At 42.0% G+C, this 12679-nt stretch overlaps 1 protein-coding gene across 2 annotated transcripts in view; it reads right to left on the bottom strand.

The window, feature by feature from the left end:
• Positions 1-12679, bottom strand: part of reck (reversion-inducing-cysteine-rich protein with kazal motifs) — a 66912-nt gene that overhangs the window by 27617 nt on the left and 26616 nt on the right. For both annotated transcript variants that reach the window (XR_014876068.1, XM_085172661.1), the window contains exons 5-10: positions 11273-11358; positions 11136-11183; positions 10575-10608; positions 8551-8748; positions 7055-7313; positions 6779-6952 (exon numbers count right to left, since the gene is read on the bottom strand). Coding sequence is in view for 1 of the 2 variants with exons in the window: in XM_085172661.1 (XP_085028787.1) it covers positions 6779-6952; positions 7055-7313; positions 8551-8748; positions 10575-10608; positions 11136-11183; positions 11273-11358 (799 nt within the window). In the remaining variant the exon portion in view is untranslated. The remainder of the gene's footprint in view (positions 1-6778; positions 6953-7054; positions 7314-8550; positions 8749-10574; positions 10609-11135; positions 11184-11272; positions 11359-12679) is intronic.

The following is a 12679-nucleotide window of genomic DNA, read 5'->3' as shown; positions in this document are numbered from 1 at the left end:
TTCTGACAGACTTCTTTGAGAGGAATTTATTCTTAATGTGGCAAAAATCAGTGGAAATCTGCGGTTTGCTGCGTAAAAGAGTGCAGTTTGAAATCTCCACAGGTACTGATACAGCTCTGCTGCTGTGGACGGCCAGCAGAGCTCCCCCTATCAGCCTCTGTCTCATTATTGCAGTCACACACCCACACACACACAGAGTAAAATAGTGTTTCTGTGTGTGTGTGCCTCCCTGTGTGTGTGTGTGTGTTGTGTACAGAAGCAGCAGTTGAGTGCGTCTGTTTACTTCATTCGTCTCTTTTTCTGTCTCCTGTTTCCTTTTCCTGTTTCTCTGCTTTCTTCTCTTATCTTTCATCAGTCTGGCGTTGACCCGCCTGCTCCAGCATAACATCCACAACACAATAATATGAATAAAAAAATAAAACAAAAACATAAATGAGAAAAAGCCTCCGAGCCCCCCTCTACCACTGCGCCTACACTGGTACATTTATACTTCATGCTGTGAGTAAAAGACAGGCTGCAAAGTGTTATAGTGCCGTTTCTAGTGCTGTTATATTTTTAAATAAAGGGGTTCAGATACAGAGACATTAAAATGTCTCGCTGCTCTGTGTCAGGTCCACGGTGGAGCTTGGGGGTGTTGCACACTCACAATCACCCACAAAAACAGTTATGGTGGGGGGAAGAGAGTATTGACAGGTGTCCTTATCCTGCAGATGAAATAAGTAGCCAACTGGCATGTCAGGCTGTGTCAGGGCTATCTGACCAACAAGGAGAGTGATGGGGTGCTGGTGGTCTGACCAGACCAGTGGAGATGGTTTGGGATGAGATGGAGCGCACAGTGAAGGCAAAAGGACCAACGAGTGCTCAGCATCTCTGAACTCCTTCCAGACTGTTGGAAACCATTTCAGGAGACGACCTCGTGAAGCTCATGGAGAGAACGCTGAGAGCGAGCAAAGCAGGAATCAAAGCAAAGGCTGGATGTTACAAAGAATCTGAAATATCAAACAAGTTCTGAGTGAATTCATACTTTTGTGTTCATTCATAGTTTCGATGCCTTCAGTGAGAATCTACGATGTAAACAGTATGAAAATAAAGAAGAACCATTAAGTGAGGAGGTGTGTCCAAACGTTTCTGATCACATGTGTGATACGCCAAAACAAGGATCTATGATGTCACTGATACCAGTGAAGAACAAAACCGTAACAGCTAATTATAGACCCATATGCCCAAAATATGTTGATCGTAAAATACTGTCAAAAACCCTTAGCAGTTTGTTAGAGACGCTGGTAATTATTCATGAGGTTTCACTCAGAGCAGGTCTGCAACACGAGGACGGACTGGAAGAGCTGCTGCCGTGTGTTTAGACACCGAGCTGCACCTTAGTTAGACTGGAAATGAATAAAAATGCCTCGTACGTTTTAAATTAAATGAACTGATATTTTAAAAGCAACGTATATATTTAATTAATTGTTACAAGTTTTAATGAATTCATGACACAACTAATTATTTAATGATGAACTTGATTTATTTTGGCAGTCATGGCCCTCCATAATACTTTGGTGGGAGCTCGGACTTGTGCTCAGTTCAGTGAATAGTCTGCTGCCAACCTCACTAAACCGTGATTCATTCTCCCAGCTGCAGAAATACAGTCATGCACAACTTTCAGTCACAAAAGTGAAAACCTTACAGTGATTACTGCCAGCAGCAGAAACAAATGGTGTTGCACTGGTGCAGCCCACTACGTCTCAGTCTTCCTACATTTAGTCTGCAATACAAACTATCCAGCTGTGGCTGCTTGGCTCCTCTATCCTATGGAAGTGGAGCATGACGACGTAGGGAGATATTTCTGTTATGTTTGTATTAGTCTGCAGTCAGGCTGTCAATAACAACATCTGGACTTGGATACGCAAAATAAAGTCAAACATCCAAAAGTTTGGATCACCAATAAAACCAATTAAATACTTTCTTTGTCTCTAGTATTTATAAACATATAAAATCACTTAGAAATGACATCATGTACTTCCTGTTTTTGAAACGCTCTGTGTGTGGGCTTCTCAACAGGAGACACTGTGTACATATAACACACACATATGAACCTGTGTGACAGCCTGTTCATAATCAAACTTAAGAAACAAATGAAGCTAAAAATATTTTTATATTTTCATGTTATTAATTACATAATTATTCAGTTTAAATTGAGGGGGACCTTTAACCCTTTAAGACCTACCATAGAACCAAGTCCGCCAGAGCTTATATTATATGTTTACATGCTGTGGAGCCATTTTTGGGAGCATTTCAAGTTGATATACATCAATACAGCCATTATAGCCTAAAGTTTAATAAAATGTCTGCATTAAGTGCATAGTAATTACATAAATTGCAAAAAAGTGCAATAAACTACAAAAAAATTGAAAATCGTTTTTGTTTTTTTAACATATATTTCTAGTTAGAGAAATTTAAGAGGCTTATCCCTCAAAACTGTAAATACAAAAAAGTTGCACAAAATAGTTTCCCACCACAGGAAATTTATTTTGAGTGTCTTCATAGTTTTATTTTTGAAATACACCAATTTTCATACACTGCAGGAAAAGCGAAAATAAATATTATAATGCAAATTTGCAAAAAAGCAGCATATGCATCAAAATAAACTATTTCCAGCAGTGCAATATGAGTCCTAAGCATCCCAGAAACCACACAGAAAGTCAGAAAGTCAAACATAACTTTTAAAAACACCAGTATAGGCTCATGAGGCCCTGATGGTAAAAAACTACATGTCCGCAAAATGACGTCACTTCCGGTTTCGGGCAGGTCATGGTGGACATGCGATAGTTCGCGCTGATGGACGTAGGAAGTTTTATGAACAGCTGATCGGATCGGCAAAGTGTGTTTCTGGAATATTATGTTTTTGTTGCTGCAAGTGCTTTTTATGCAGTTTTTGCAAAGCTTTATGTGGAAGGAAACTGTGACCGAGGACAAGCTGATGGCATAAGATGTAAGTACAACTCCTCCGGTTTCATATGCAAAAAAAATTACTGCGCTAGGTCACGTGGTTGCAGAGCTACCGGGATTTAAAAATAGTTACGCAAAACAGAGCGTGCCCACTCCAACCAGCTTTAAAGGGTTAAGTCAGCATCTATGTTTCTTGAATTCTCCCAGAGTGGCCCCATTTCACTTCATCCACCATCCCATCCACACACCACTGTGTCTATTCATACACTTGTGGCTCCACTTCAGAACCCACCGGGTCTATTTATACACATTTTCTTTCATACAAGAACTCAGAAGCTCAAACTGCAGAGGAGGCTGTGCTACGTGGACCACACTCAGCAGTTTAACAGAGGTAAAGCGCTGCCTGAGGACATGCTCTCCCACACCACTGTGGAATAATCTCACTGGCTTACCCCACTGATGGTGGCTCTTTGCCTCAAGTTCAACACGGTCCCCTCAGTTCCTGCCCGAATGTGAAAATGACCCAGATACCATGACAAGACGTTTCTTTCTTGACCTTTTACTCCCAGTCACATTTATGGCAGCAGTTAATAAGTTGCTTAGTTAACCAATAATTAATGAACTCATTTATTAGACAATATTCTCTGGTTATCTGATTTTTAACAAAACAGTGTAAGAACACGTGGCCAGGTCATGGCCTCCATCGAGCACCAAGGTCTTTCTATTCTAGTTCTGGTAACTGGAGGAGTTTGTTTGGTGCTCTTATACAGCTGATAAAACACATTATTTGACATCAGTTTATTGATTATCCATCTGCTCAATCCCTGACCGCCTCAGTCTGCACACCAAGTACACTAGGGCATCATACTAACCCCAGGTTGTTGTCTGAGGCACTTTGAAAAAAGTGCATGTATGTATGAGGCGAGTTGTTTCTACTCTAACTGAGCATCCAAGAGCTTATAAGAACCAGTCCTAACAAAGCCTCCTGTGTCAGTGGCAGCTGAACTTCGACCATGGCCTGCAATGACTTTGCCAAATTCTTCACAGAAAAAATCCAAAAGATTAGACAAGCAATTACATCAACAGCAGATCCAGTATATGTACTGTGTCCACTGAAAAACAGTTTAAACACCATGAAACAGTTTCACCCGATTAACAGCAAAGACCTGGAGGACATCTCAGGTCAGCTGAACTCCTCCTCTTGCTGTTTAGATGTCCTGCCAACAAGTTTTTTCAAAAAGGTCTCAAAGACTTTGGAGTCAGACCTGTTACAGATCGTCAGCTTTTCTTTAATGTCAGGTGTGTTTCCAGAACCACTAAAAACTGCTGTAATTAAACCTGTACTGAAAAAGGACAATCTTGACAAGATACAAATGAACAACTACAGGCCGATCTCAAATCTCCCATTTTTAAGTAAGATCATTGAAAAAGCAGTTTCTCAACAGCTCAATTACTTCTTAAACAGAATAACTGCTATGATGCCTTCCAGTCAGGTTTTAGACAGAACCACAGCACTGAAACCGCTCTGACCAAAGTGTTTAATGACACATGTCTGAATACAGACAGTGGAAAAATGTCAGTCTTAGTTTTACTGGATCTCAGTGCAGCATTTGATACAGTTGACCACAACATATTACTCAAACGGAGAACTGGACAGGTCTTTCAGGAACTGTACTAAACTGGTTCAAAACATACTTAGAAAACAGGAAATACTTTGTATCAATAGGTAACTTCACATCTGAGCAGACAAGTATCACATGTGGAGTTCCCCAAGGTTCCATCCTGGGACCCCTTCTGTTTAACATTTACATGCTCCCACTGGCACAGATTATAAAGAACAACAAAATAAACTACCATAGCTATGCAGATGACACCCATATATATATCACAATGTCACCAGGAGACCGAGGCCCTGTACAGGCTCTTGGTAAATGCATTGAGGAAATTAATGACTGGTTGTGCCACAATTTTCTCCAGCTAAACAAAAACAAAACTGAGGTAATAGTCTTTGGCGCCAAAGAAAAACAATTACAGGTCACCAGAGAACTTCAGTCTATACACCTAAAAACCACAAACCAGGCGAGAAATTTGGGTGTAGTGATGGACGCAGACCTAAACTTAGAAAAACACATCAAGACAATAACAAAATCAGCTTACTGTCACCTCAAGAATATTTCAAGGATAAAAGATCTGCTGTCTCAACAGGACCTGGAAAAACTAGTCCATGCATTCATCTTTAGCAGGCTTGATTACTGTAACAGCATCTTTACAGGTCTACCTAAAAAATCAGTCAGACAACTACAGCTCATTCAGAACTCTGCTGCCCGAGTCCTCACTAAGACCAAACAAGTGGACCACATCAGTCCAGCTCTGAGGTCTTTACACTGGCTGCCTGTCTGTCAGAGGATAGACTTTAAAGTTCTGATGCTGGTCTATAAAGCTCTGAATGGTTTAGGACCAAAATACATCAGTGACCTCCTGACCCAGTATGAACCTTCCAGATCCCTCAGGTCATCTGGATCCGGTCTTTTATCAGTTCCCAGAGTCAGAACCAGACATGGAGAAGCCGCATTCAGCTTTTATGCTCCTTATATCTGGAACAAACTCCCAGAAAGCCTCAGATCAGCTGAAACACTCAGTTTATTTAAATCCAGGTTGAAGACTCACCTGTTCTCAGCTGCATTTGAATAAAACACCAAATCCACACTTAAGCTTAAATATCAAAACTTACATTTTAACTACTGATTTTATCTACTGTTCTGATTTTACCAACTGTTTTTTAAATTAATTTTAAATCACGCTTTTTATTGTTTGTTAATGTCTCTGTGAAGCACTTTGAATCACCTTGTTGTTGAATTGTGCTGTATAAATAAACTTGCCATGTACCAGTATTTCCTGTAATACTGTGTCCCATCCCACAGATACACCTTTACACTACACTGTACCCTATGAGGACATCCAGACCACACAAGCTGTGATCAACAAGCTGCAGAAGTGAACTTTTAAATCAATGAACAGTTTGTCTCTATTCATGATCAGCTTCTTCTAGATGACTCCCTGTAAGTCAGTGTGTTGATGTTGATTTAGTCCATAGTGAAAACTATTTCTGGTATTTCAGGTGGAGTCACAGAACTTTTGACTTACTTGTTAATCACACTTTAAAACACAGTGACTAAAAAAAGGAACAACATATCAGAAAATGGCAATACAACACATGAAACAAGTTTCCAGGTTTCACCTCCTAGGACCTGCGTCCACATTTTTGGGTTGTCTAGACAAAAATACTACATTTTGCTCTACAAGGGCCTGATATCCACCTACGAGGACGTTATAGAGCTACTTCTCTATCAGAATTTAAAATGAATGCCCTAATATGTGGATGTCAGGCCCTTGTAGAGCAAAACCAGGTAAAAAGATAATTCTTTGTTTTTACATTCATGTCCCAATCAGCCCAAATAGCAAAGGGAAAATAAAAATGCATGAAATGAAAGAGTCTGAGGAGGTTAATGTTGTGCAAGCTTCAGATCTCTGGATCCACACGTTTATCTACAATGTCACCCCTGAACAGACACAGGTCATTATGAGAAGTGGTCAATGGGAACATGCATTAAAGTTTAATAACGATACTAAGGCGAAGAGTACGAATTCTTCACCTGCGCCTAAGAACATCGTGACAAATACGCTGAAAAATACGATTTTATTTCCTCACTTTGATTTTGTCTATGGCACAAAATCATAGCTTGTGTTGGCACAGTACCCATTCAGGCTCCTCCTACATATGTAGATAACGTGTCACTGACATGCAGTGACCATCACACAGCAGAAGACTGACCTGTTATTGAAGTTGGTGCAGTAGGTGAGGTCCTTGCAGCCCAGCTGGCAGGGCTCTCTGACGTCAGCCAGGCAGTTGATGAGCTCTGTCTCCACTGGGTTGTACTCACAGAGCTGGTCAAAGTCCTGCCATGTCTGGCTGCCCCAGTTAGAGCTGATCTCCAGACACATGTCCCTGGAGCACATTTATAATCAACCTTAGTTCACCTCTGCTGGCTGTAAACGACACCCAAACACCTTCGTCTTTCACTGATGTCAAGAACTAAACGTGGCATACCTGCAGAGTGAGGTGTTGGCTTTGGAGCAGCAGTGCAGCTTGGCACAGTCCATCTTGGCAGGAAGGTTATCCTCTTCAGTGATGGAAGGAGTCTGGACACTGCTCAGAAAGCACTGCCACATGGGCTCCTGAGGGAGCGGCTGGGAGCCGCACTCTTTGATCAAACCCTCCATAATCTCGTGCTCTGTGCTCATAGTGCGAAGGATTTGTCGGCAAGCCATCTGGCAGTGGGTCGCTGCCCTGTCGCAGCAGTACAGACCTGCGTGTGAGAAAGCGTTACTGAGTTTATACATCGCCCAGTGAAATTCCCACGCTCACTACATCAGTCACGAAACCGCACACACACAGTTTCCACAGATATTTGTGTGTCTGTTTAATGAAGTGAAACACTGAACATATACAGTCAAATGTGCAGGATGTCACTCTGTGTGTGAGGTTTATGGAAGATGTTTAGTGCAGACGTCCCACAGTGGGTTGGTTAATAGATGTTAACTAACTAGTGACAGAACCACAGAACCACCAGGCCTGGCTGCAGCACTGAGCTGCACAGCAGGGCTGCGTGGGGTAAACACGTCCATGTGCTCGGTGTTCGGGACACGTGGTGCAACTAAAGGTTTATTCAACAAACCTTCAAGCAAGGCTACGTAGACCTGGGGTATAGAGACAGCTTGGGGAGTGTGATTGTGTGTCCAGTGTCTGTTTATGTCTCCACGCTGGGTGAGTGCTGAGTAATTGCATATGCACAGCACACAGTGCACTGTTGCTTCTACGAGCTGCACAATAATATTCATTATTTAGTATTTACTGTTATATTCACATAGATCATCGTGATGTTGTTTATTATATTGCTCTCTTTTTCTGCTTGTTTTCTCTTTTTTCTTTCTTAACAGGTGATCCAGGTGATTCATAGATGTGTGTCTGTTTGTTTTGTTGTTTTTGTTTTTTGCCCTTTAGCACCGTTCCTCTCCCCCGCTGTTTTTCTTTCCCCCAGTCAAGTCTGTCCCGTGTGTAGAAAGTGAAAATAAAATAAAGTAAACAATAAAAGGTGAATCAAATAGACCATTACAGCAAGGCTGGGATGGTCCATTTGGTAAAGTAAATCTGTTGAGCATCTTTGTCTTCAGACAATCATTCTGATGGCAAAGAGCCAAACGGGACAGGAGGGAAAAAAAACTTTCCTCTGAGTTTTTAAAGTTATGGATGAAGATCATTTTTGCCAACTTGCCGACTCTTCAGCATGAATTAATAACTGCTTTTACCCTTGGACATTATTACAAACAAATGTTTGTGTATTACCTCTGTGGAGTGAATGGTAGCTCAGTCAGTGGTAAACATGAATGAGCTGTACTCAACTTCCTGTCTTAGTGATCGTTTTATATGCACCATATGACATCTGCAGAGCCTCATGGTGTTTGTTTCTACTCCAGCACTTTACTCTCTTCATAGCGAACACTGAGCTGTACTTCCTTGTGTTGTGTGTGAGCAGAGGGACTTACTGTCCACAGGGCTGTGTATGGGGTAGGACTTTGTGAAGTTGTTGACACAGTGAATCAGCTGAGCACTGTGAGTCTGACAGTAGTCTTTGACAGCGCTGATCTGGGACACGGTGGGGGTCGAGTCGGTCCTGAAGATGGCCTGGCAGTACTCTCTGCAGGTGGTGTGACGACCTGCATAGCTGCAGCATGTAGATCCCACTGCAGGGACACACACACATGCACACACAGGTTAAACAGTAAGAACAGCTGGCTGAGGTTACGAGTATCAAAGTATGCAGTGACTGTGCCAAGTGGGCCTGAGGTTTTCAAGCTCTGCCAAAATCCCAGTTGGTTACAGTCGGGGAAACAATACCATGACTTCCAAAGAAATGAAGAGTTTATCATTGTGATGGTGCTTTCTTTGTTATTTGTCCCACCGTCTCAGATTCACAGATAAACTGGATCAGTGAGGACTCCATCCAGGACAATTCATCCAAGAGCAGAAGCACAGAGAAAAACAAGAAATGCAGATCTTACTCGCCTCAGGTCAGAGTTCATTATTCAGCATTAAGGAAGGCGCTGGGCAAAACTGGCATCAAGGAGTTCCAAGGAAAAAGCCACTGCTTACCAAAAGGTCCACACAGACTCATCTCACGTTTGCCAAAAAACATTGTGACGATCCCCAAAACTTTTGATAAAATCTTCTGTGTGTTGTAAAGTCCCGATCCATCGGCATGAAACTAACACAGCATTTCATAAACGCAAAGCACCAACAGACAAACATGGTGGGAGTGTGATGGTCTGGGGCTCTGCTTTGATGGAACCATATATCCTGAACCCAGACCTGAAGCTCAAGCACCCTCACGTTATGCAGCATGGTCGGTCAACCAACCAACCGGTCAACCAACCAACCAGTCAACCAACCAACCAGTCAACCGGTCAACCAACCAACCGACCGACCGAACAAACAAACAAACAAACAAACAAACAAACAAACAAACAAACAAACAAACAAACAGGTTTTGAAGAGGCTTAGTGACAGACTGGACTCAAACCCTACACAGCAAAATCTCCAGTGTTAAATTAATACTAGAGAGTGTCTGTATGTGTCCACTCCTCTGAGTGTTAAATATAACACTGTTATATGTTTAAAAGTAACCTAGTCAGTTTTGAAGATTTACAATGACTAACACTGAGCAGTGCTGATTTTCTAACACTGGAATATTTCTAACATTTTGAGTTATTTTCCAGTGTTAGAAAATCAGCACTTATATTTAACATATTTAACACTCAGAGGAGTGGACACATACAGACACTCTCTAGTATTAATTTAACACTGGAGATTTTGCTGTGTATCCACACACTGTGACATGATCTTGGAAATCCTCCACTGTGACTGAATGAAAACAATTCCACAAAGAAAAGCAGCCAAAATTCCTTCAGAGCAACATGAACGACTCACTGCTGGTTATTACAAACGCTCGATTGCACTTCTTCCTCATTAGGTTCAAGGAGCAGCCACTCTTTAACGGTGAAAGGAAGGTTTGTTTTCACAATAGACCATTGTTTAATGAGTGCTTTGCATTAACTTGGATTATCTTTGTCTAACATTAACATTTGTTTAACCATGTGAAAAATGTAAGTGTGACAAATAAAACTAAGAATAAAACTGGCACTGTACATCAAAGAATGAATACCACTCAAACTATTCTGTGAAGAATCACAACAAACAGATATAACAATAATAATAACAATAATAACATAATAATAATAATAATAATAATAACAACAATAATAATAACAATAATAATAATAATAATAACAAGAATTATTATAATAATAATAACAATAATAACAATAACAACAACAATAATAATAATAATAATAACAATAAGAATTATAATAATAATAAATCCTCTAAACAGGAAGTTATGAGGTAGGCAAATTACAAAGCTCTGCTATTTGTTTATTTATAGTACGTATGACAAACCAAGGATGGAGACAAAAACACTAAATGTGGCAGGAAGTGAGTGAGTAAGACTTACTCTCATTTTTGGTGATGCAGCTGTAGAGCGAGTTCTAGAAGGAGAACAAGAAGCTGTGGTGACACTACTGCAGCAGAAACATGTTACTGGATTCAAGTCTCTGAACCACTCTTTGTTCTGATTCCATGTACGAGGATTTCCCACCACACGACTGCTCCACCACTGAATGACCTTTGACCCTTGACTAAAAAAAACCTATATTTGTGCTTTAGTGATTGATTACATTTCATTCAAACATTGGAACAGACGTGAGGAAACTGTGATTCTGACCAGAAAACACTTGAAGGAATAATAACAGCAACAGTGTGGAAACATTAGTAACTTCCATGTAAGCGTACACATTTGCATCGACACATTGACACTGTTGTAAACCTGTAAAGGGAGCAGTCGAAGGAGGAAGAGACAGAAACAAACACGAGGACATTTACAAGTCTGACAGCTAGCTTCAATAAGCGCTGTAAGCATTAACAGCAACAATCCATCTGTGAGTGACACAGAAACAGAGCTAAGAACTTCCTCTGTGTCTGACAGTGTGCCACTACCAAATGCTGTTGGACTTACCTCGGTGGTTTTCTTGCATACTTTTGTTATATCATTTTTTGAAGATGCCTACATGGGGAAAAGAAATGAGATCAGTGACATCATCCCTAACAGGACAGCAGCTCACTCTCCAGGATGGACTCTCCACAGCATCTCACCTGTTTGCATTCCTTGCGACACTCTGTCGTGATGGCCAGCTCACAGCAGCCCAGCCCCACCCAGCCTTCTGATTTCCTCGATACTCCTGCAAGCAAATCAAACTCCAGAGAATCAGCTCTTTAACTATCACACTTTGTGATTTATTTACTGCTACTGTGAATTATGAAAACAGATTCATATTTACTTATTCTGAGAGTTTCATATTCAAACTAGAGCAGCGATAACACCACGGAGGTGGTTTCATGGTGAAGCAGAGCGAGCGTGTTCACTGCCTGCAGTAAGCTCTGCTGTCACATGTCTGAAAACAAAGGTGTTCACTGTAGTCACTGGCTGTATTTTGATCTTTGCAGAGTGAACTTCACTATCTCCACGTGTCTGGGGTGGGTGGAAAGTCCTCTCCCCATCTGTCCAGCCACCATCGTGTACGTGTAAATCAGTGAACATCAATGATGTCTCACTCTGAGAGGACTCGAGGAAGGTTTTTTTGATTCCTTCATCCATCCTCTTCTGCTGATGTTTGTCATCGCTGAAGCCTGTCCCAGCTAACATAGAGCGAGAGGCAGGGTGCACCCGGACACGTCTCCAGCCTGACGCAGGGCTAACACCCAGTGACAGACAACCCTCACACCCACATTCACACCTGTGGGCATTTAGAACCACCAGTGACTCTAACCCCACTAACTGCATGTCTTTGGACTGTGGGAGGAAGTCACCCAGAGACAACCCACACAAACACAGGGAGAGCATGCAGAAAGACGCCGGCCTGATTCAAACCCAACACGTTCTCGCTGTGAGGCAGCAGCGGTCTCGCCACTGTGCTGCATAGCCCGAAGTAGGCAGCCCTCAACAGAGAGACATTTTACCTGTGATTTCACAGGTAGATCCAACCAAATGTTTCAGTTGGTGCTGAACTGCTACAAAGCCGTGCTGTTAAGAACATGAAGTACACAACCTGACGCTGCTATCATCTCTCATCAATGCTCACGTTCCTCTATAAACAGTATGTACTGTACATTTACATGTGCTGTGTCTGCCCGGCTCCACGAGGCCACGTGTGTTTCTGTTTACTTTCTCCTCTCACCTCCCCGCCAGGGCGGAGCTCATTGCAGGCTCCGCCCTTGGCTCACACACCTTCTCTTTATCAGGCTGCAATTATGTGTTGGACGTTTAAGGCCGGGACACAGACAGTCTCATTGCTGGATGATTGTGCGAGACATGTTAGTGAATCTCTAGCTCTGTGAATCTCCTGTGTGCTTTTTCCCCGTGTATAGTTTTCCTGGACCCGTGACCTACCCGCCGTGTGAACGTGTGGAGAGCAAGTGTGAATGAGATTCCCTTCCCGGATTTTTCCCTTGGACCCTTGAACCCTGCAATTCCCCCACTGTATCTGCACTTGGTGATTGTGT

The sequence above is a fragment of the Neolamprologus multifasciatus genome, chromosome 9 (assembly GCF_963576455.1).
Source record: "Neolamprologus multifasciatus chromosome 9, fNeoMul1.2, whole genome shotgun sequence".
NCBI lineage: Eukaryota > Metazoa > Chordata > Actinopteri > Cichliformes > Cichlidae > Neolamprologus > Neolamprologus multifasciatus.
The sequence above is the reverse complement of the archived record's forward strand: the minus strand, read 5'-3'. Positions and strand labels throughout refer to the sequence as shown.